Source organism: Rhyacophila brunnea, unplaced genomic scaffold (genome assembly GCF_057557595.1).
Source record: "Rhyacophila brunnea isolate RB1 unplaced genomic scaffold, BYU_Rbru_1.0 scaffold_14, whole genome shotgun sequence".
NCBI classification, from domain to species: Eukaryota; Metazoa; Arthropoda; class Insecta; order Trichoptera; family Rhyacophilidae; genus Rhyacophila; species Rhyacophila brunnea.
In genome coordinates this window covers 39,262,855-39,289,539 of record NW_028232796.1, presented here as the reverse complement: position 1 = coordinate 39,289,539, position 26,685 = coordinate 39,262,855, and the positions used below count along the sequence as shown (strand labels likewise).

The window sequence follows — 26,685 nt, the reverse complement described above, 5'->3', positions numbered from 1 at the left end:
TGTACTGATTGATCTAGTTATTTAGAAACAAGGGGAATCCTGAGTTTGAAGCTGGGAAACTTCATTTTCAATGCTAAAATAAAGTTGGCAATTTCTATAACAAGAATGACGATTAATAATTAGTATTCAGATTTTTTTATGAATTAAAAAGTGTCCTTCCACTATTACCTATATACCTATCTATCTATTTTTTACAATTTATTGTAAAAAAATGTACTTAATAAAATGTGAATTTCTTGCAGGGTTCCATCTTATTATTACATTATATTTAAGTAATGGTCATATTTATTATTAAAATTGTCAATTTTTTGACGTTAGATTTTTGACTAATTCATCGTTTTAATATTTTTTATATTTATTTTAAAAACATCGATTTTTATAAAAATATGAATGTGTATAAGTAACTTGAAATCCTTTTTATTTTTATCAAATTTTATTTTAGGAATGGCCCATATTATGATCTTATTAGGATCGGACATGGTCGAAATAAAACATTTAAAATTTAAAAAAAAGTAAAGTCTTTTTAATGTTTTTCGATAATACCTACGTAGAATTACGTATTTATTACAATAATAAATTATTGTAAATTAATTCTCAAATTACAAGCTTTATAGTTTACCGCTAGATAGCTTAGTAGGTTGAACTTCCACGATAATCGAAAAAAAAATGTAAAACGCTTGGGTCTTTTAAATAAAGATGGCAGTAGTAGTTGAAATAATAAGAAAAGTTGTTATTGCTTATAACTACTCAATGACAGATGGCAGTATAATTATGTTTTAACCATACCATAAACAATAATAAATTAAAAAATGATTCGTATAACGTATATGAATTTCTAAATATTAAAATAAAAATCATTGTTATAAATTATTATTATCTAAATATTTAATAATGACATAATTATTGAAACATTGTTTTTACAAATAATAACTATTAAATAATACACATCGACGGTTTTATTTTTTGATTGTAATAAGAATTGACCAGTAAAAAACTAATGATTGTTTTTGAATGAATTTATCATACCTAATCAAAGAGATAATCACAATAAAATTTCAATTTAAACATCGTTTTTATTAAACATTCAACAAAAGGGAAAAATTATTTTCTTTATGTATATTAGGGAATTTTTCAAAGTTTTATGGTATCCCCAATCTTGTCTCTGGATTTCAGTATGAATTTTACTGGCGGCCTGATGTTGGTTGTCAAATTGGATTAGCTATTATTTCAAAATTTACCAATATCATGAAATAACTTCCTAGTTAGTTTTAGATTTTCATTCAGTTTTTTTGTTGGTTGTTTTATTTTAAATTATCGCAACTCGATCGGACACCACGTCGAGACTCTGTAATTATATTCCGAAAATATATTGATTTTGTTTATATTGTACAGTGGTAACGTTATTGCTTCACAACCGAAAGTTTGCGCCTTCGGAACATTTAAAAAATTACATTGATTTAACTGTAATTTATTATGAAAACTCTCTAAAAATCAATTTAAATATCTACGCAAATAACAAGTGACAATAGAAAGTGTTTCCGTTAGTTTTTTTGTGATCAAATTCCAGGTCGATTTAGTTACCAAAAATGTGATGAGAAAATTCTACAAAATCGACAAACAGAAACAATCTTGGTTTTTGTTATTGTAGAACACATGTGCGAAGTTATTACTACATAGTGGTGTACCCAGTAATGTTATTCTTAAGTGCCTTATCGCTCGGTCTCGCTGATAACCTCACAAATGGCAACGACTCCTCATACGAAGGTCTGTCCCTTGCGTCAACCGTCGTTCCGAATCTCACGGAATTCACTGGATCATCAAGTTTAGAGGATTTTCTTGGAACAACCACAACAGACATGGGGTTGGCGGACACCCAGACGTATGCCTTGCCCCCCATAGACGATTGGGCAAACTACACTCTTTACGAGAAGAACTTCATTTCCGCTGTTTTCGGGGTGAATTACTGTTCAAAATGGAAGCAGGCAAACCATATCTACTTCCAGCTAGCGAATGCCTTCTTCTTTCTCTCGTATCTGGCCCCAAACGGCATGTATGGGATGCTCTTTCTGAGGTGCACCCTTATGGTAGGTTGTGGATTTGTCGCCCTGTGGGCTTGGACAATTGAGTGCTTTTTTGACGCTGTTGTGTGGAACGGTGTGTTTGTGGTGATAAACTTGGTGCATATATGCATCCTGCTGTTCTACCTGAGGCCCATCAAGTTCTCCAAAGAAGTTGAGGAGGTGAGTCTAACTAATACCTACTTCCAAAATATTCATCGATAATCATGGACCCCACAGGTGGGAGGCTCTAGCCTGGGCGCCCAGAATTAGGGGAGGCTTGGCGTACTTATTGGGTTGACCAGTTAAGTGAGTTAATCACACCACAAATTTCCTTTACTAGTAAAAAAAAAAGTCGCCTGCGGTGCTATTTTCCCAAAGACTCATATGAGTCATAGGTATGCGGTTATGCGATGCAATTTAATTTAATATGATAATTAAGTTATATATAAGTAAATAAATTGATAATTTTGATACTTTAATGTAAAATGATAATTCACGTGTTGAATATTATTTTATAATTAACCAATATTGCTATTTATCCAATATGGAATATCTATAATTTTACCTCGCGGAGCCTCGGGGTTCTGTGGAACACCATTTGGGGAACACTACTGAAGAGTGTAGACTAGCATGATACTGGCCTTAGGTAGGTGGCCCACCAAAGATCCTGGGCTGGAGAGCTGCTTCAGGACGTAGGGACCATGTCGATAATACTCATCGGCTGTTTGGCATTGTAATGGCAATCTAGAGTGGTTCTATAGTGTACCTATTATAATTATTATATTATAATATATTATACTTACCTTATATACTTACATACATATGTATCATGAAAAAAATACAATTGAAAAGTTTTTCATCAAAGCTTAAAATTATAAAAGTAGATAAAATAGCATTGTCACTTACATGAAAGAAAAGGGTGAAAAGTCGTAGGTACACATTTAAAAAAATGTGGTACTTAAATATATAAAATTAATTCTAATGCCATATTAATTAATAATATAAATACGAAAAGGGGGACGAATGGAATCCCTACTGCTGGAGCTTGGTAAATTGCACATGGATACCATTGACAAAAATTATGGAAACCTAGCAAAAGCCCCCCCCCAATACAGAATGGCCCAAAACTTGTTCTTCTTTTGACTATCCCGAAAAGTAGTGATTTTAGACATAGATATCTCCCCCTTTTTCGCACACATAATTATTCCATACAATTAACTCTCATTTTATTCATAAAATTAAGGAATACAATCAGTTAGAATGAACAATTTAATTTGTCTTGTGTACCTAGATACTTGAATATTTCACCAAGGAAACTAATATTAGGTACCTAATTCATATTTACATTAGGTTATTTTAGTACCTATCTTCTTTTCGGCCATATCCACCCCTTAGCTGGAGCATATGGACACCACACGGCGCCTCCAAGAATCCTGTCGCTAGCCAGTCTTTTTGCGTCGTTCCAGTTTATACCAGCATCCCGTAACTCCGCCTTATACACAATATAGTATTTTAGTGTAGGTAATACAGGTACCTATTAATAATATAAAAACAATGTGAGACAAGACACACTCACTCAGCTGTGCAAACTGTAATAGTAAAATGTAGAAGTAGATTCTAGAATTCTAGACACAGGAATACGTGCCCGGATGCCAGCCCAAAATTGCCCCCCCCCCCCCCATTATTTGTGGAAATGTGAAGTCAAAGAAAAGTTGAAACAATTATTATATTGTCATAAAAACATAAGTAAGTACTTACAACAAAATGTTTGACATATTTTACCTATTACATAATATACTTAACATTTTGAATTCTAATGTAAAACTTCTTAAATTAATAGCTATAATAGAGCACGGTAGCAAAATTCATAAAAGAATATTTAATGACTTGTAAGTAAGTTGTAAATAAAGTTAACTTTATAATATGTAAGTGATTAACATAATATATTTTTAATAATTTCATTAAAAAATCGGAATTTTGCCGCCCTCTGAATCCTGCCGCCCGGGTGGCGCGCACCTGACTCAGAGTCTCGATGAATCGTACAAGATTTTAGCAACCACCATCAATAACTAGCAGAAATGCCTGCCATCAGTGCCAACTCTAATTAATATAAATGATTAAATTCCTAATTCCTCAACCCAAATCACTTCCAAAAATTTTGTACATATTTCATTGCTCTGTAAAAACGGCAATACCTACATTTTTTCATAATCACTACTGAATCAGACTTACTAATCGCTTCTCTCGAATTTTTACGTTTAGTGGGTGTGTGTGTATATAGGTACATAAGTACCTATTATTATTTTAAATTCTCGATTTTTTTTCCCAAATTAAAAATATCAACCACATGTTTTTTTTCTGAATTCACATGATTTAAAATTGTTGTGTGTATCATAATATTGATTATGAAAGTTTTGTTATTTCTTTCACCGATAAATAATAACAACAAAAATAAATACCGGTATAATACATCGTGAAAATGATATCTTAATTTTATTACATTACATATTATTATAACATTGACAGTTTTATTTAAATGTACCGACAAGGTTCCCACATACTTATTATGCATTTTGAAAAGTTAAAGGAACGGACCACCGTAATATAAGAGGACTGAAGTCTTTCGAGATGTAGTTCATCTCAACTGAGCCCCCGGAAATCATCATCATTAAAATAACAGAGACCCCGGAAACGGAAAATCCCGCAACCGAAGCATCCGAGACACCGGAAACTGAAACTCCGGCAACACATAAGACCGAAAACACAGAATCCCCGGAGATCAAATCTGCAATAACCGCTGAAACAGAAACAAAGACCCCGGAACCGGAAACCCCGACATCCGATGCAACAGAGACCACAGAAACGGAAACCCCGACAACACCGAAAATCGAAAATGCTGAGACCCCGGAGAGCGAACCGCTGCCGGAGGCTGACAACAGCAGCGAAGACGACGAGAACATGTATACTACACCGGAACCGGACTATACCACCCCGGAACTGGACTTACCTGAGTCACAAGATGACAGATGGGAGCTTGTCTCCAGAAAAAAACAGACGAAGACAGAGGAGGATGACTATGAGCCTCCCAACAACATACAACGGATTCAACAGAACATAACATTCATGAGAGAACAACCATTCAACTCATACGACGAACTGGAACTTCGGAACATTAAATCATTCATAAAACATGTTAGATACACAATAAACTCCGAAGGATACTGGATCGACGAATTTACTATAACATTCGACCTCCTCCAAGAGTACGAAAAAGAAGTAAATGCCCGCCTACGCTACCGAGGCATAAACCCAGATGTAGCTCCGAAGAAACCGAAGAAGACGAAAAAAAACTCAGGAAAAAAGAAGAATAATCGCCGATGAGCAACCACCTACGGAAGAGAAGATTGGAAGATCCATGTCGCGAAACATGGAAGCTGTGTCAATCGGCGGACGCTGCCGAATGAAGAGAGCCCCAAGCTCAAACTTATTATGAATTAATTTTGAAATTGAAAAAAATTTTCAAAATTAAATATTTTTATACAACACTTGGACTTGAAGACAGCAGCCTCGCCCGGTCCTCATCAAGAACCGGGAAATTCACATCGCCACCCGAATGGATTGTACGAAGGAACAACACTTGACCTTGGAGGCTGCTGCTTATCCCGGCCCCCATCAAGGACCGGAGATTAACATCACCACGTCGAATCACGCGAATCCTTGCTAGCGACCTAATAATTGAGACGAAGGGGATGAGGCTAACGCCGGCGTGCCCCAAAACACTAAAGGATGATCAAAAGTCAAGTCAAGTCGAGATGTAGTTGAATCGGCCTGCGATAAAAATATCTTGAGCTAATGCTAATGCAGGCATGTATGATGTCTTGTTATGTTTGTCAGTAAAATAATGAAGATGAAACAAAATTCAGCTTCCAGTTCTATAAGTATGATTATCCTACCACTTTTTTCTGGTTACTATATCGGCCACGTCTCTAGAATATGCACTCTTCGCCACTGGTGCATGGTGCCGACTTCCATACATACTCCTCACAAACTTCATTGGACATCATACGTAGATACAGTTAAACCAAGCACTCAAAAAAGAAAAGTAGGCTATCTACTAAGTAATGAAAGTTTCAATCGAAGCGAGCATCTTTCTAGTTTCCTTTTTGTTTCTCGCAGCTTTTCAACTCACATTTTTCAATACACGAGCTTCTATTTTAGCTTTTCTTTTTCTATATTGTATGCACGGAAACGAAGCTGAGAAAGCTTTTCTTCTCGTTGTTATTATTTATTGTTTGATATTTCAATAGGTAGGCAATAACAGAAGGACGAATCACGTTTCAATAGACGTTTCGAGTTTTTCGATTCCAATCAGAGAAACAATCTCTATCTTCGTTTATTGGGAAAAAAAACTTAAGAGTCCGCTCGATGTTTCATTTTTCTACCTGCAAATAAAAGCTTTTTATTGTTTAGGTCCGTAGATTACTTAGTAAAATTAATATAACGATTTTGCATTGTTCAATAAATACATAAGTAACATTTTGTCATTCATTCATTACAAAATGACAGAACGATGCAGACTCGAAACGATTCAGATAATATTATTAATTAATTTGTCTCGACGATTGTTTTGATTGGGCATGTCTACTCATAGCAGTGGCGAAGACTCCATACTAGGCGATTATTTAAAGCCTACCTTCTTAAGAAAAATATTTTCTAATTGCATATTACCATATTTAAGTATATACTTAATCACTTGATTATTTTATATTCTATAAAAATAATTTAATTTACCAACGACAGATGTCAAAATAATCTAAGAAGGCTTAAAAATGTACCACAGTGCGCCATCGACGTAAATAAATGTCGGATTGTCAAGAAATTGTGATATTTTTCGAATGGTCTTTACGTCACGTAACCTCAGCCAGTCTATGTAATTGTGTGAAATATTGTAGGCTCCTATCGCACTGCCTAAAACCTTCGCGCATAATATTGTTGTCATGGCTGCACACCACAATAATTAATAATTAGAAAATTTTAAAAATATATATCTATGGCCTTAATCACATATTAATAAATAGGTATAGATTGTTTTTAAAAGTAAAAATAAATGTTATCTACCTAATGATTTTTGATGTGTATAAATGTTCTTAAAAATACGTAATTTGAACTCATCTTTCAATTTTATGTCGTCAGTGAGTTTTTGAATTTTCAATAGTTTCATTGAATTTGTGTGTCGTTGTCATTAGTGTCATATTCATTATTAGTAATATCGTATTATCTTCTTAAGTATACCTGACAAGTGTGCTCTTTTTCTCAGATCTCCACTGCTTACCTCTATCCAAAAGTCACCCTTCGCCACTGACTCATACGTTATGTTGCTAATGTTAAAATTTATAAGAAAGCCTAAAATTTATTGGTCAGTTGGATGGCTACTTTAAAAAGTATTTCTTCACACTTTCTGACTAAAAATGTCACTGTAGAGTATAGACCAGTAGTTCTCATGTGCGGTCACCAGAGGATTTTGCTGCGGCCACCAACATCATTTTCAGTATTTAATTTAATTAACTAGCCTAACGTTAAATATGCGTTATTGAAAATGAGTCATGGCCAAGTAAGTATTTAAAAACCATGTTAATAACACCACAGTTGAAAAATTTTGGTCGATGTTATAGGTTGACCAAGAATCAAGTCAATTCAAAGAATTTGCAACAATTGCTTTATTAATATTGTCGATTTTTCCTACTACTGACCTATACTGTGAAAGAGCATTCAGTGTAATGCACTTCATAAAAAAACAAATATGGAAGCCAGTTCTTGACAGAATAGATGTAAACTTAGAAGCAGCCATGCGGCTCGCATTGGGAAAAAGAATATTGAGGAATTTCCATTTGCATTATTTCTAAATAAATAGATATGTAAGTACTTAAATATTCAAATGTCTTCTATTAAATGAATTTGTCTATAAATAAATTGATCCATTTTTTTAGTAAATAAAATTTAGCTTTAATTTTTTCATTCATAACAAAAGTGAAATTTGGTGCGGCCACCAGACTTTTCCATAGAACTGTCAATGTCAATTGTGCGGCCAGTTAACTTTCACGTGAGAACCACTGCTGTAGACGATTGTAGACTGCATTAGGACAAATAATAAGTTGCTGGTCGTATTTGCTTGCATATAATTTTGTTTCGTATTATTGTTATAGTGTTTGTGGCGACTTTCATTATAAAAGATCGCGTAAAACTGACAGTATTTTCTGGCTAAAATAAAGATTGTTCTATTCTGTCTGCGACACGACTACAATATTCAAATTGCCACTACTCAATCGGACCAGACAGTCGATGAGATTCGTTGAGTTTATGAGTTTGTTCGTGAATTTTTTGGTATAGAAAACTCAGAAGTCTCCTTATAAGTTATAAGTAACTTCTACAAAACTTGCTAACCTACTGGAGACTTGTTTAGCGTCCCAACTGAAATTATTCATTTTAATCCAGTCCTGTAAAACAAATTACTCTTAGTGCCAGGTGCCTTATTACTTTAACCAAGTAGACGGGGTACAAAAATGAAGTAAACTGCTAGCAGGTAGGCTCCGTACCTGTTCCTGCAGGATTAAACTTAATTGCAAATGCTCTGCGGATTAGGACGCAGCGTGCACTGGTTCTCAAACGGCATAGTAAATTAAAAAGTAAAAACTAAAATGGGAGCGTATTCTGAACTTTTTTCCACGATGAATCGTTATTAGCGCATTGAGAAAACGGGCAGCATCCGAGACGGGTCTTTTACCAACTACTCGTAGTAAATAATTGTGTCCGATTTCATTAAAATCAGTTATTTGCGTAAATCGCCCGGTGACTTCATGTCAAAAGTTACAACATAGGGCCGAGGCAATCAGAAGAGCTGAGGCAACAGAGGCAATCACACGTGAGAGTGTCATGAAGTGCTAGTAAGATTGCAGCCATTGGCGCAACTATTCCATACACAAGACTGCTATCGGCAGATATCTAGGGTAGTTTTTCATATGTTTGTATCGAAGTATTATAATTTTTACAATAAGGTTTGTAGAACAGGTTCAATTTCATTCACTTTTGATTCCGGATTATCACTTTCGATGATTCGTTGATGAATGTGCGTTTACACGTGTCACCGCGATGATGTAAACGGGACTTTCTGTTCAATATAAAATATAATATTTAACATTTTAGCGGAACCTGCATTGAGAATGCCAGAAGCTTTCACCAAGTACTTAGTGGGTAGGTGTGTAGTTACATAGATATTCTGGAGTTACTTAGTTGCAATTTAAAACTAATTTGGAGCTGTGGCGTGGTTGGTAAAACTGGTTACTGCAGTGGCACATTTACGCTTTTGGTTAACTTCCCACTGTCCTGAATGGTGTCAACACTTAGTGTAGGCGTGTATTGTTTTATTTTTCATCTGTAATATGTATTGGTAAAAATAAATGCAGATATGACTTGATTTATTATCCCTAGTCCTATTTTCCGAGCTGGGAAGAGGGTAACAACACAAACACGCCCTGGTAATGTCCCAGGAGCAGTTACCCGAGACTGAGGTCGCCACGCTCTTAAGTGATCTTTGACTAAGTTTACTGAATTTACTCTAATGCAAAGTACCGGGGAGAGAAACGGCACAAGGAAATTAACCCAAAAGTAAGGGTAACGGGGTAAATGAGTGAGTGCGCCAGTCACGGGGTTCGAATCGGTCACATGTGAATTGTACGTAAAACATTTCACCGTGGCACAGTTCGCCGTGAGCTTTCTTATCGGAAAGAGTTGACTATATACTATACGGTCTCCAATTTTATTAGATTCAATGTGAACATTATTTCAATTTTCATAGTTGATTTTGCTAAAATTCATAAATTCAAGAATGAAAACCCAACCTAACAAATAATCTAGTATATCGGCTATTTTCAAAATTTGTTTGCTGCTGGCTTCCTGTACCGTGAAAACCGGCAAGAACCGTGTTTTATTTAGACATGGATTTTATGTCAGTACTATACGACCCAAAGAGGTTGGATGGTATTTAATATATCTACGGCCATATATTTCCGATACAACATTTCACGGTGATGTGTAATCGGCAAACGGCATAGGTACGTACAAGTTTTCGGACACGTTTCGAATCGCGGCTCACTGCTTCCGAAGCGGACACTCAACCACTCGTCAATCGCTTAGCCCAGTCGCACATTGAAAATCGCCTCGTCCGGGATAATAGTCATAAATAAAAACTGAGCGCAACATGCAACTTTCTCATGTGCGTATAGCAAGGCCTTGCGAGGACAATGACGTCACGCGCCAAGCCAAAATTAATGACGAAGTGCGACATTTTGGGATTATACCTACGCTGCGTGTCGGGTGAAAATAGTTGTATGTGCCTCCAGATGTTTTTTTCAAACTAAAAAGTCGCATTCGACCAATCTGCGGAGCTCCATTTGGCAACGTGTGTCTTGTGAATAACTATGACGTCACATTGACGTATTCGATACTTTGCGGGCGAGACGAGTGTTGATGTGAGAGCCGGTTTATGCTTATAAGTCACAGAACAGATAATTCTGAGTTTCCTGTTATAAATATTAATTCCTTTTACTTATTTCAAATTATGATACACTTCTTCTCATAATACTTAGATGTATATAAATTATAATTGGAACGGGAGCTTGGAGTTTCACTTCGTCGCGTGTAGCGTGAATCGCTCTGTGAGCTTTTGGTGTAGCTTTTAGTAACGCGAATTTACGGGAGGTAGCTCGCTTTTACGACCGAAACGTGTAAAAAGCTCTTAAATTATTTCGGACGCTACAAAGGACCGCTTCGTTATTCCGAAAAGTGCAGACTCGTTCTTAGCTTACATTTTTAGTATTGGTAAGTTCATTATTTATCAGTGGCGAAGGATGACTTTTGGAAAGAGGTAGGCTGTGGAGATCAGAGAAAAATAGCACACTTGTCAGGTATACTTACGGGGAATAAGACGATAATACGATGTTAAGTACTAACGTCACACTAAATCGATGAAATTTCAATAGCTCACTGACGATATACAATTGAGCGATGAATATAAATTATGCAATATGGGGCTTAAGCCTTGGCCTACTGCGTCGTGGGTCCCAGGCTCGAATCCTGGGTCTGACAAGTACACATATTGTTTTTTTTCAATTTATGTATGAGTCAGAGTATGGACCTAATAGGTTGATCAAGTTGCTGACATCCATTTCTCGTAAAAACAAAAATCTGTCAATACAAAGTTCTACTCTGTGGAGGCCCATATGATCCTATTTGGATCGGACATGGTCGAAAGAAGAATACCTACACGTAACATACGCCCAAAAATATATCATCGGTAAATATAGCGTTTTCAACAGCTCAAAATGACGAACAACTAAATAAAAAAATAATATAATTATCTCAGGCTATGACTGAATTAACTGATAAATAATAATCACGAGATAAAAATATTATTTAATTTTAAAAATAAAATATGACGTGATATGCGTGAAATAGAAATAGAAATATTCGCATTATTTATTATTATTTGAATAAAGCGGCAGTCATCGACACTAAATATATGCGGAGATTTTAGGCTTCGCCTTTTAAGCTTATATATTCGTATGAAAAAAAGCCAGACTACCCCGATATCAAGTGACACGCAGTTCATACAAAAAAACAAGACAAAATCAGCTCGAATGAATCGATATTTCAATACTCGCTGGAGAGAGAACGCGTGGCGCTGCTTGACACTTTATTTTTATTTTTTCTAAATTCTGACGATATATGGCTCTTATTTTATTATATTATTTAAATAAGTATTAATTAATTATTCTGAGGATAGATTGGTTCCCGCGCATTTTTTATTTATTTAAATTTAAGAAATAATTTCTATCTATTTTACTTAGCTCGTATTCTAATTTGTCCGATACACATCTTGCAATCGATTTTTAACTAACTTCCCGACTAGCTAGACATTTGAAACTTTTAGAATATATCAGAACACGATGCCAATGCATTTTTTAATACTTTTAGCCATCTTTAAGTAGAATTGAATTCATTTGCAGTTAATTCTGTTTTGTATGAAAAGTTATTTCGACACCGTTATTGGTTGCTAGTGGTCTGAGGTCCTAGCAACTAAATTATTAATATATAAGTGCGTTACTAAAATACATTTCAGTATTAAGTATTTCTATCAAGTACAATTTTTTTTGATCGTTAAGTCAAGTTCATATGAATCAACAGAAAATTTAAAAACGTTGTATAAAAAAAGCTCTTTTTTATCTTGTAAGTAATTATTTCTTAGAAGGTATGCTTTAAATAATCGCTTACTATGGAGCCTTCGCCACTGTTATTTATACATATATAAGTACAATTATATAAGTATCTAGGTAAATGCTTACTTAACGACCGTTTGAATTTTATGTTTTGAGTGCATTTTTCGTTTCTGTTTTTATTGCTATTGGCAACGTGTTTATCGTACTAGCACAGTAAGGTCGAAAACATTTGTACATGATTACAGAATACCTTTGAAAACGGATGATAATACCGGTAATTTGTACGACTAATTTTCTAATTAGAAAATTTCACATTGATTCGTAACTTACCTAGGTACATTGGTACATACACATACCTATAATTTAAATCATTCAGAGTTCTTACTTAATTTAAATTCACGAGCTCGTGAAAATAATGCTCATATATAAGACAACTTAGTAGAATACTGCGTGTTGAAAAGAGGTAAACGATTGCCGGAGTCGACACATTGCTGCATGAAGGCATCCCCCAGCGCTGTCCCCTACGAACGTATTGTGTTAATAAAATTCTCTTACTTAAATTATTTTCACGAACTAAGGTAAACATTACTTAAATTATAAATTAGATTGCCTTTGGAATACTTTAAATTCGAGATGGTTTCATTGCATTTATAATTTAGTCTCGTTTGGCCACAAAAAAAATATTATACTAAATACCTACTATCGGCAATACCTGATTAGATTTGACATCTCTTTTTTTAGAATAACTTTTATTAAATTCACAAATAGCGTGCGGAGTAAAGCACTTAGGGAAGAAAATGTTTTTCTGTTTTTCATAAACGTTCTGAATTTTAATAATGCTCCGAATTTTCTTGAACTAAAGAATAAAGATGTACATTCTTACTTCAGCAAATTGTGACTTCAGCAAATGAATAAAAACATTTTAGCTGTAATACGAGAGTTTGTACAGCGATAATGAAAAAATATTTTTTTAGAGAAGACAATGTATTATTAATTACCTACATTATTTATTGCTGTGTATTTTCCAACGTTTCGTCTTATCTTGTCATATACAGATAATAGTTGAAGATAGACAAAAGTGTGTTGGGTGCATCATCTGAAAACCATCTCATTTATGACTATTATTAGAATTATAATCCGCCGATAAGATTGTGCATTGGATGCAATAACGTGCCTTTCAATGAAATGGTAACATTTACTTATACCAGGAATTGCGAACCCATGGCACGCGAGATGATGTTGCATGGCACGCGAATATATTATGTTTAAGAGAACAAATGGATACAATTAAAAAAAAACAAAAATTCAAATAGTTTTACAAATACCTAAATATATATTACTTATATAATATTAAAAATGCGTATTTTATTCGGTTTTTAATAATATTTTACCAATAATATTTATCAATCGATGTGCAATGACAGATCGCATTGTATAAAAAATACTAGGCAGATACTCTTAAAGAATAAGCATTATAATCAATTTAAATTGCATAGATCGGTCCTTATTAGGTATTATGCGTCACACATAATAGTTATAGCACTGACCTCATCAGGCGGCGGGGGAAGCCACGTCGCGGAGAGGATGCCTCATCTGATCCGATTTCTTATAACTATTTTTTCATTATTTTCCTGATCGAACTACTCGAAAAACTGTTCGGCACGTCAGACAGCCAAAAAATAATATTTGGGAAATTTTGGCACGCAAAAGGTTCGCCAACCCTGACTTATACTCACCAACTAACTGTCAAAGCTTGACGCGGCGTGGGAGACAAAAATAATAATTTCGACGCTATGATCAAATAATAGTCCCCTATATAATTTATAAAATAACACGTTTACTGCTTCATTTCTTCGATATTTCGGCACATATTTTGTGGTTGCGCTTTTTGCAGTGGACTGTATTTTTAAGATGATGCTGGATTACGGATCTAGGGAGGGGGGTTAAACAGGATGCCAGACACTGACTTTTTATGTTGAGAGGGCCGGCGCGCGCTGGAATTGGTTCGGTACTCACGCACTGTTCGAATTTGGGATAAACGATGATGACAAAGTTTAGGATAGATGATAGACGCGACGTTTGCTCAAATCGTAACGAGCGCTCAATTTTGGCGCAACGAAGGTTGAACAGATGCGTTTTGGATGAGTCACTCTGTGGTTAACGCGGCCTCGGTCGTATCGTATCAGATAGTTCAGTCATTTTCTGAGCGAGCAAGACCCACCATTCCTCCCACCCCTCTGCTTCTCTCGGGGCAGAGGAAAGGCTGACCCCAGTAAGCTCCTTCACTTTACCGTACTGGAGGCTACCCAAAACTACCAGTCTCTCCGAATAATATGTCCAAAAACTGCAGAATGACGAAAACGAAAGAAATGCAAAGCATTCTACGTTAAGGTGATGTCTCTAGGTAAAGTTGTTATCGAAAAATAGCTAGAAAAGTTTATTAATCGGTAAATATATATTCAAAAGTAATGAGAAAAATAAAATAAAAAATTAAGAAGTATCATGGAGTTCTATATACCAAAAATAAGTGTCAAATTCGGTACATTTCTATCGGGTGGTAAGAATGAATGACATAAGATTTATTATCAAAATTACGATAAAAATGTACGTAAATCTATTACCCAGGGAAACGCTAAGCGAAAATTGGAATTTATTATATCCTTATATCTCTTTTTTCAAATTTAAAAAACATCGATTTAGAGGTTAGAAAGCACGCAATTAAAATCGAAAAATCTCGGCTTATACGCAATTTATCGCGAATAACGCTTAGCGTTTCTATTAAAAATATTATTTATTATTTTTACGGCAGTTCTTTAAATTTAATCTTGTATTTTTGTATATTAACGAATCGATAGAAATCGAAACCATAATAATTGGTCGAATTGGCAACATGCTGACAACACTTAGCCGACGCTTGGCCGTATAGTGCTGCCGTCGTGGAATTATTTGGAAACAAAATACCTTCATACAAAATACACACACAACCATAACATGACGTTGAAAATGAAACTCACACATAGACAAGACAAAAGGTAACATTTTTCTCTGAAGATTTGCAAAAATCAGTTTGTGTTAAACTTCTATGCGAAATTGCCATATGAATAAAAATAACTTAACAAATTAAAATTACAATATTTACTTAATATACGTAGGAACCTGCCTATATTCAAAATTTGATACTGAAAATTATTTTCAATTAGTATTTGCTTAAATTACAACTATTTTATACCATTATTTATGATAAAAATAAACAAATCTCGCATTTTGACATGGCAGCACCATCAATAATCACCACGCGTTTTCGCCAACCGCCAATCAATTTTTTCTTTTTATTAATTAATTGTAATAATTGTAATTAATTATAAATTAATTGACTAATCAGTAACATTTTCGTTACTAAGTAGGTCGTGTGATTATTGATTGATTTTTGGTGAAGAAATCACACATTGTATGATTTTCTGCAACCAAAATTATTTTATTAGGTTATGTTGTAGCTACTGACGTTTGGCGTGTTGTTATTCTTGTTTTATGCATTTTTATATAATTTATGTTACTCAGTGCAAATTACGTGATATTGTTGTGATAAATTATATTGTGAGTGTTTAAATTACATCTCATATTCAGTGTAGTTTAATTAAATAGTGAATACCAGAGGTGTGTGATAAGTGAATATAAATCTTTGTTACATATTGATCTAGTACCTATATTTTATTAATAATTATGGATGTGCCATGTGTAAGTGTTAAAAAATATAAGTCCTACACTAGAAAAAATACAAAACTATCTAAAACTACCAAAATATTGATGGAAAGTCGTGATGAATACTTTAGGAAACGGAAGTTAGTATCATCCAACACAGCCGTTGCTTGTGAACCAATTCCGGTGATAAATAGTGATGTATCCATCTCGGATGACCCAGACAATCTTCCAGTATTGACAGATGAGCACAATTATTGTGTAAGACTTGAGAGTTGTGAAGACATTCAGAGCTGTTGGCCGAAAAAATTGAAAACGTATTCGAAAACGACTGGACCTAAACCATCGGTTATCGAACCTGTTCCGGTAATATATAATGATTTGGATATAACCATCACAGATGATTCGGACAATCTACCACCTTTAGTCGTTGAGTACAATTGTGTCGACGAAGACATCCAGAGCTCTATGCCTTCTGGCAGACGCATCGTCGACATTGGATACCTGTTTAAACAGATGGAACAAGTCTTTAGTCATCCGTTAAAATGCACTGGAGGAAAAATGGTCCTAAAAAGAGAAACAAGAGACGGTATTAAGTCAACATTGCATTTTGAATGCAGGTGTTGTGAGAAAACAGCGTCAGTATTAACTGAACCCCAAACGTCTACGATTAATACATCATTTGTTTGGGGATCTTTAAATATCGGGATTGGTTACAGTCAGGCACAGGAATTATGCGGTATTGTGGGAATTCCATTCATGTCTTCGGGAACGTTCCAAAGGCATGAAAAAAAAGTTGGCCAGTCATGGAAAACTCATTTGTGTGATCAAATGTCGAAGGATATAGAGATCGAGAAACAGTTGGCTATAGAAAATAATGAAATTGATGAAAAACACCCCTATATAACGGTCATTGTTGACGGAGGTTGGTCAAGAAGGAGTTATGGCCATAGTTTTTCTGCCAAATCCGGAGTGGCATGCATCATCGGAAAACGAACAGGAAAACTTCTTTACCTAGGTGTTAAGAACAAATATTGCCACATTTGTACCATCGCAGCCAATGAAAAAAAACCAGCTAAGAAACATGAGTGTAATATATCTTTTTCTGGACCATCGACAGGCATGGAGCAAACCATTGTAGTTGAGGGACTAAATTATATTTTTGACAAACATCAATTATGGGTAAAATTTTTAATAGGGGATGGTGATTCAAGTGTATTTGCTAGGGTGCGTGAGAGAGCACCGTTTGGGTATAAAATTAAAAAAAATGGAATGCGCGAATCACATGGTCAAATACTACACTAGCAAACTTTATACGATGGTTAATAACGTAAAATACGATACGAAAAGCCGAAGTTTATTGCGGAAGGAGATTAAACGTCTCAAAAGTGCTGCACGATGCGCTATAAAACGATGCGAAGGCAATATCACTCAGTTAAAGTTGGATTTGAAAAATGGACCCAATCATGTATTTGGCGAACACTCTGAGTGCCGTGCAGATTACTGCAAGAAGACACATCCTGATATAAACAATGTACCATATTTGGAAAAATCTTTGATGATGAAAGGTATACGCCTCCATCTAGACGGAATAATTCAAAAAGCTGATAGACTGGTAACGAATGTTACCACAAACTCGGCAGAAAATTATATGTCATTGGTGAGCAAATTGACAGGTGGAAAAAGAGTTGATTTCTCCAGAGGCAGTAGTTATAAGGGTAGATGTTATGGTGCTGGACTAGCTCATTCGCTGGGGTCAGCACATATTTTAGGTATGCATAAAAATATAACCGGTATGTCTCCTAGTCGAATAATTAAAAGTGTTGTTATTAGTCGGCTAAATCGTCAAAATCGTCTTAAGGCGAGACGTTTAGATTTAACTTCCAGGTATAAAAAACCAACTGTCCCTGTAAGCAACCAAGCTGACTGTGAATATGGCCCGCATGCTGCCGATTCAGATATTCCACAGTTGGACTTACAGGAGAAAATGAAAGAAATTATGGAATCTTTACAGGCTGGGGTTTCTTGCGATACAGATTGTAAGCAATTGCAGTTGGCGACAGTAGGGCAAAGTGAAAATTATTTGTGGATTGATGCCAGGCATAAACGTTTGACAGCATCTAAGTTTGGGAATATTTTCAAAATGAGAAATACGACACCACGGCATAATACTGTTAAAAATATGCTTTTCCCAAGTGATATTGTGACAAAGGATATAATGTATGGCAGGAAGAATGAACGCACTGCTATTGCCTTATATGAAGCAAAAAACAAAGTCACTGTTATGCCTTGTGGTCTTTTTGTAAGAACGGAATTCCCATTTTTAGGAGCAAGCCCCGACGGTTTAATTGGGGAAAATGGGTTGATAGAAGTTAAATGTCTTCCGTCCATCGGTTCCAAACCAATTTTAGAGGCAGCATTACAAAACAATATATTATGTTTAACTATTGTGAACTCCGTACTTCACTTAAAAGAATCACATAATTATTGGTTTCAAATACAGGGACAGTTGTACATTGCGAAGAAGGAATACTGTGATTTAATTGTATATGCCGACAGTGGAATCGAAATCATACGACTTTTGCCAGATCCACAGTTTGAGACACGTGTTCTACCGCGTTTGATAAGTTTTTATAATGATTGCCTTCTTCCAGAATTAGCTGATAGCCGTATCCAACGGGGTATGAGAATTCGCGAACCTGAGTTTATATTAAATAATTTGCAAACTAAAGCGAAGAAAATAAAAAAGTAATTTATGTTGACTTCTGATATAATTCTCGCAATATGTCATAGTTTTCCTTGACATTTGGACATGGAATTTCGCGTATCCATAAAACTGATAGACTACGTAGTGCGCTCTTAGAAATCACAAAGGCCTACCGATCAACTTCAACGGACGCGCTTCCGGTCCTGGCCGCATTCTTCCACTTGACCTGCACATACAGGTCAGCGGTCCGTCAACGAAGCTCCTCAAAGGTGAGGAGGCCGTTGTTGGTGACTTTCACCTTGCCCTGAATACCTTGTTGCTGAAAAAGTAACCTGACTATACGTCTATTGACGCTTGACGCGGCATAGAAGACCTGGCAGTGACGGTGGAATGAATCAACCAAGGGCCGGCACACATTTTAATTTTTTCCAGACATTAAATGGCGATTGGAGATAACCAAATATCTGACTCCTGACCATCACACCGATCAATTTGTGATTGGACACGGTGGGTTCGCTGGCAAGCTCTTTGAGCTTGGACTTGTAAGCCGTCCGACATGTCCATGCGGAGGGGTAATTCAGGATGCCAACCACATCCTCTGGGAATGTCTTAGAATGTGCTCCCGAACGGGAGGAGATGCTCAGGTCGGTCCAACTAGCTGTTAGGCCCATCGGGCCGTCCGACTTGGTTGCTACTAAGGCCAATTATCCTGCATTTAAAAAATTTGCGGCGTCTTACTGCGGGCGTGAAGATCTCTACACGTAATTTTTGCTGTTCGTATGATTAGCTTCATTATTTTTTTATATAAACAATAGAATTATTTTTATTTTAATAATTTCCTTGCGCTCTTCTCTCCCCGGAACTTTGCATTAGAAAGTAACTTCTTTAAACTCAGTCAGAGCTCACTTTGAGCGTAGCAACCTTAGTCCTGGGTATCTTTTCCTAGGGCATTCCCAGCCTAAAACTGAACTAGATGCTTCACATCAACCAATGTAGGGCCACGTGATGGCTCGTGGGTTAACTTCAATAATATTGCTTATTATATATACTTCATTAGAATAAACAACTTCTTTTGTAGCTGTTTATGCATGCCATGCTTGTTTCGTGGATTTTCACGATGGTTTTCAGATTTTTCGTGTTCTATGCTTATAACGATATCTCATAATTATTATTAATTTACAATGCTATACAATGTAACCAATGATTTATATTCTAAAATGTTTTAATGAAAATAACTAGTGGAACTTTTTTATATAATTATATACCATATATAGTTAGTTTATTTAGTGGTTATTTTGGTTTCTTTGGCAATTCTTCCAGAATATATTCCTAGAATTGTCGGACTTGAGCGATAATAAAAAGCATTTCTAATCTACGCATGCGTTTTACTATTTATTATACATGTTTTCCTGATATCGTCGCCTTGGAAGTGAATAGAGCTTCACGGATGTCATTTGTGTATTAGATTGTTTAGCAAATTTGATGGAAATACATGTTCCTGTAAAAAAATCAGTTATTTTTCTTCACCATAATAATAATTATAACCAATAAGTATTTCAAAAATTGTTTGGTCAAATAAAAACGTTTTTGAATTTTGTGTGGATTACCTCTATTCACTTCCAAGGTGAAGATATTCACCAAGATTTATTTTCAACACGTCTAGTATTCTCAATACTTTCTATAACCTGATTCCTAAACCTAAACAATTTTTCACAAACATGTGTTTGGATCCAGCGTGTCTATTCCTTAGACTATGTACGCAAGACGCTTCCCGCTGCTATCTAAGGAAGGTTTGTATCCAATTGTTGTAATTGTTACAATAAGTGCTATGTTTTAACAGCACTTTTCTTGGCAAAGCTAAACTTTCGAGCGAGATGACTGTTTAGACCAAGGGTTCCCAACCTCGGAACGCGACGGGTTTTCTGTGGGGTCGCCAGCTTATAAAGCTAAAAAAAAATTCACTATAATGCAATTTTTATTTTGGGCAGAGAGGTGGTGGCGTTCTCATTGCTGTACGCTCCGACCGACCAGATAGTATATCTGTTGTTGACTGTCACTTTGCTGCAGCTATTGACGTCGTTATTATTCGATTACGGTGAAATGGGTCATTTTTCACTGTTGCGTGTATTTTCCACCGCGATCGTCTCGCGATGCATATAATTCGTTCTTTTCATACTTTGAAAACTTGCCAGTTGATAATTGTATAACCATCATTGGTGATTTCAATTTGTATTCATCTCATTTCTTATCCTGTATGAATCTCAAGCAGTTTTCAGAGATAAGAAATTGAGATACCCGGGGTTCCAGGCTAGCTCAGGTGTCCATCGAACCCCGGATTCACAAAAAAAAGATAAAAAAAGGATTTATATATGTTGGTAAAATTAAATAAAACACTAAGTCTTTCTCGTGCGGTCTTAGCGTTATATATTTTAATATTTGGTTGGACAACGTTACTTTATAGTCCATTACATATTTTGTTTTTACAATTAGTTACACAGGTCCGTACATGGTTTACAAAGGACGCTTACTAACTTTCTTTTTCAAATTCCCCGTACCCACGCCGTACAGCAAAAAGGACTCTCGTGATTGGACATACGATTAAAGCACTTGCATCACAAAAAATGGAAGAAAGCGAAGTGTCTTAGCGATTATATTTTATTTTCTTATATCATATCACGTGTATTATATCAAATCTTGTGACATTGTCAATGTTATCAATGGAATCCAGTTTTTACTCTTGGCAGACGATTTAAAATTATATGTGTCAATTCACAGTGAATTAGATTGTCACATATTACAAAATAACTAGTAGAACTTTTTTATATTATAATAAGTGAAGGTAATTCCATAAACAACGTTTTTTGTGTAATTGAATTTGATCAAATTATATACCTACAATATATTATAATATACTATCATAAAAATGTCAATACGATATAATAAAATATTGTACTTATTTAAAAAAAATAATAATTATTTGAATAAGTATATATATATAATAATATTATAGTAAGTAGAATATATTATATTCTTATAATATGTAAATGAATTTTTGTCTAGCGTTTTTTTTCATCTGGCAATTTCATTATTAACTTATTATGGTAACTTACTGCCATCTGGTTGGAATCGACCAAAGTTTTTAGTAACAGATTTTTAGAAATTCATGGTAGATGCCTGTAAATATAAATAGATGGCGAGAAAGTCACATTATATGTGTAATTTAGGCCAAAGACATCGCCTTAACAACACATTTCGAAGACATCAGTTGCCTCCGCTCCCTTACCTTTTCATGGCAATTGAAATTCTTCGATCCTTCCATGAAGTGGTGTGACTTGTCATCGCAATTTTTGTAATATGTGTGCGCCTTCTTATTTCTGCTGTACAGCCTTTTTCCACTAATGGTCAATCCCAGATATACAAACTCGTCCTCTATTTCTAGATTTTGGAGCTTGCTGCCATTAACCATTAACTTGGTATTGTTTATATTGATAAGGTCATGCCGTATTTCCGACTCTCTTCATCAAACCGGTGTAGGATGAGGTAACCTTGTGATTTACTTATTACGATTCTAAAATATAATTTGAAATAAAAGGTAAGTAAATTCGCTACAGGAAATAATATAAGAGTTAAAAATAACTCGTAATTTATTGATTGTATTTTCTATGGATTAAGTAGATCGTCAAAATGTGCGGTCTCAGCAGTATGCCAAGTCCCTAACCGGATTAGTGGAGGAGCCGTTTCGCCAATTCAGCCGGGATTAGGAGCTCATTATGTATTAGGACGTATAAAAATGTCTGCCATTGATCCGCTTAAGTGGGCTGAAAAATAAGTGCCTAAGTATACTTACATAGTATTTCTTAACCCTGTTAAAAGCTTAAGAATTAACTTACTCGTCGTTTCAAACTATATGACGTTATGGATAACTATTATGACATAGCAATAACTATGTACGTTTCTTAAAATTTAATACACTGACCACTACATTTATAATGTAGTAACTATTTGTAAGGTTTCATGTAGATTGTAGATACGGACTAGCGGGTTTAGGTACATACGTGTATGACAGAGACAGGCTTTTTCTTCGTAGATACCAAGTCGCAATAAGCTACCGGTCCAACTGACGGTCGGACCGACTTGAGAAGCTCTTACCTTTCAATTGACATATGGGGACACTACTAGAGGATCCTACAATTCACAACATAATAAAATCGGAGATTCTATTAACCCAAGCTGACAGAGCTTGGAGGCAAAACCACCGTGTCCACTGTAGAGTGTAGACCAGTGGTTCTCATGTGCGGCCACCAGAGGATTTTGCTGCGGCCACCAACATCATTTTAAGTATTTAATTTAATTAACTGGGCTAACGTTAAATATGCGTCATTGGAATTGAGTCATGACTCATGACAAAGTACTTAAAAACCATTTTAATAATATCTACCACGGTTGAAAAATTTACGTTGAAAATATACGTTGACTAAGAATCAAGTCAATTCAAAGAATTGGCAACAATTGCTTTATTAATTTGTCGATTTGTCCTGCTGCTGTATACTGTGAACGTAATGCACTCCATAAAAAACAAATTTAATATCGAAGCCAGTTGACAGATATAAACTTAGAAGCAGTCATGCGGTTCTCATTGGAAAAAGGAGTAGGTATTGAGGAATTTCCATTTGCATTATTTTTAAATAAATATATAATATGTACTAAAACGTTCAAATGTCTTTTATTAAAAGAACTTCTCTATAAATAGGTTGATCCATTTTTTAGTAAATAAAACTTAGCCTAATTTTTTCAATCACAATAAAAGTGATATTTGGTGCGGCCTCCAGACGATTCAATAGAACTGTCAATGGCAATAATTGTGCGGCCACAGTTAAGTTTCACGTGAGAACCACTGGTTCACGGACTCATGCTGGTTATCTCCATGCGATTCCCTCGCTATAATGATCACTCCAAAACGAAGAACAGTGTTTTCTTATTAAATTTCCTAATTCGTATTACAAGGCCAAGTAAATTTTGTTTCCTCTTATGTACCCACATAATACTATAATACAGGTGCCTATTAGTAGTACGTAATATTATTAATTCCGTGTTGCCTTGGCAACTCGTTTGATCAAATCCTTCGGTCTTATCAGCTGCAAAGCTTTGGCATGCTTAAATCAAACCCAAAACAACGTCTTCATTTTGTAAAGACTGAAAAGCAAACCACACACACAATAATATCATATATCGTGAATTTTTTTATCTTACCTAATTACGCTAACAAAACATAATTCCTACCACATTAGTATAGATTATAATATCTATCTGTATGTTGTTATGTAACGGCGGAATCAACTTCATATAAACACCTTTTATATTTAAAATGGCATTATTAGAAGGTAATATATAATAGATTAGAGTCTAATAGTTCTATAGTAGTAAAAAAGGTGAGTACTTACCAGTGGCGATGGGTGGTGGTTGGCTGTTAATATCCGACATAAATAGTGCACACTAAACTTTGTCAGTCATACGTATTTGTTTTCATTGGACTAAGGCATAAAGTCCACTAAAGCAGGCTTGCGGGGCGCTCGCGCATTTTCTATGTGAATCATCGAAAATACAACGTAATCAAATACGCCAGCGCACACTGGACTTGACGCATTGTGCCCGCCTGCCCGATGAGTCACCGTTTTTGGCTTCTCAGCGATACGAATTAACGAAAATACAACGTAGTCCATTCATTGAACACGGCAAGCAAAATCACGCTCCTCGAAGCGTCGTCGACAGACGGGCGAGAAGCGATTATTTAAGAACGGTGAACTCTTTGTTTTGTTATTGCGTGTCCGATATTAATTACAAGCCCCGAGAAATTTAATAATATTTCCATTGCTATGTTATGAGAGACGCTGATAATAATAATTATTTTGTGCTCCTTGAGCCCCTTATTACATAGGTGAAGGGTAATGCGCGGGTGGGAGGGGGCCTACTCAGTAGTGAGCGCACCGAACGCTTTTTTGGTGGGCTTTATGCCTAAGATTACCATTCGCAGTTAGTGTTAATTAGTTTTTAAAATTCAATTAAACCCTACGTAAACTATGCCATAATAGATAATAGTCAAAAAATATTCGTCTACCTATAAAAAAATCCTAAATTATGTCAATACTCATGAATAATTTTAGATATATATATAGATAGGCGAATATTTTTATCAATGGTTTAGTTTGGCAGGGCTTTATAATGAATTTTAAAGAATTACCAAAACCATCTGTAATATGTATTCTTAATTTACTGGAAACAGATAAGTATGACTGACTTAGCATACCTAAACTATGGTGATTTGTTTTGGGCAGTGCTTAATTAATTTTTAAAAATCAATTACTTAGCACGATGTGCAAGCTGTATTCTTAGTTTAGTGAACACAATTAAGTAATACTAACAACATTTATTGTTCACTATTTATGTCAGATCTTAACAGCCTACCTCTACCCTTCGCCATTGCTACCTACCGACACCATTTTTTTCAACAGCATCACTGCAAGTAATTTGTAAGTGAGATAATACAGGTCATTGATGTTAGCTCTGCAGGCGCACTTCTGCGCATCTATTCTGTACACAATACTGCTTTCGGCCTTTACGGCAGCTAACTAGTGTAGGAAAGTATCGAAATATTAACACTTATTGTAACAATTACAATAACTTAGCTGTTTGAATTGTCAAAACTGTCTATCCCACTCTAAAATTTATCACAGCCAAGAGAGGTGCTGTTAAAACATAGCACTTATTGTAACAATTACAAATTATAATAAGTGCTAATACTTGGATACTTTCCTACCCTAGATAGCGGCCGAAAGCAGCCTTGTGTATAGAATAGATGCGCAGGTAGCCCTAATTCTTGCCTTTCTTCACTGGCCACATACATAATTATAATGTATTTCTGATATAATCCGCTTCGCACATACAAGGCTTTATTGCTGCACTTCGGAGATATAAGACAGCACCCGAGGGAATACGGTTTACGCTCCAAATGTGCGCCTGAACTTTGCGTTCGCGAAATTGTTTCCATGCTCCGAGCCGTGCCCGCCACCCACCGCCATTCTGGCTTATTAATAAAAGCAGTAAATGCCAACGGGGCGGCCGGAATGGGCTTTTTGTGTTGGCTGTTTTTACGTTTGGTTCGCGGGGTAAGTTCGATAAAGTTGGACCCTTTCGTGAATTCAGCGTAAGTGCACTGCGCGAGTACGTGACCGTGTTTGACTTGTGCCACTGAATTTTAATACTTGTGTGACTCAGATGTGTAAAACATCATATTATTATCATATCATGGTGGGCGTGAAATACTATTTATATCACTAGCCGCAGCGCTCGAAATGGAAAAGTTTACGAACCGGAGCGCTCGACAAATTTTCTGAAGATATTTACATAGTCATCAAATCGTATGTGTATTTTATAAAAATAAGTGTGTCAGATTTTCTATTCTATGGCCTATCTAGCTCAGATGGTCAACATATTTTTTCCACGAGACGGAGCGATAATTTTACAAATTTCACGAGCCGGAACGGCGCTCCGGTGCGTTCCGTTCCATTTCGAGCCCTGACTAGCCGAGATTGAGGGCTTACTTTGCTATATAAAACTTACTACCACCGAACAGATAATAAACATAATTCCGATAGGTTATATTCAATACGCTGCATTTTGATGCAGGGTTTTGAATGTGTGATGTAATGAAACACGCACTATGCATGTGCAATAGTGCGTGTAATACGCCAATATTAAATGAGCGTCAATGCATAAACCGAGAGCAGTTGTCAGTATTCGACGTATGACGTATTCTTGACACGTGTTTAAGTTTGTCCCGGTTCTTTCTTACTCGACATCGGTTACCTGGTAGTCCTTACCCGTTAGATATTTCAGTTCCCATTATTTCTGAGTTCCCTGTTTACTACTTACGTCGGAAACCTATGATTTTTTT

General features: G+C 35.6%; 1 protein-coding gene across 3 annotated transcripts in view; it reads left to right on the top strand.

The window, feature by feature from the left end:
• The first annotated feature begins 1,171 nt into the window (after positions 1 to 1,171).
• Positions 1,172 to 26,685, top strand: part of LOC147075967 (popeye domain-containing protein 1-like) — a 194,743-nt gene continuing 169,229 nt past the window's right edge. For 2 of the 3 annotated variants that reach the window (XM_085942294.1, XM_085942293.1), the window contains exon 1: positions 1,172 to 2,240. In XM_085942294.1, the coding sequence (XP_085798420.1) occupies positions 1,692 to 2,240 (549 nt within the window). In that variant the 5' untranslated portion in view covers positions 1,172 to 1,691. The remainder of the gene's footprint in view (positions 2,241 to 26,685) is intronic. The other variant, XM_085942295.1, reaches the window with a different exon arrangement.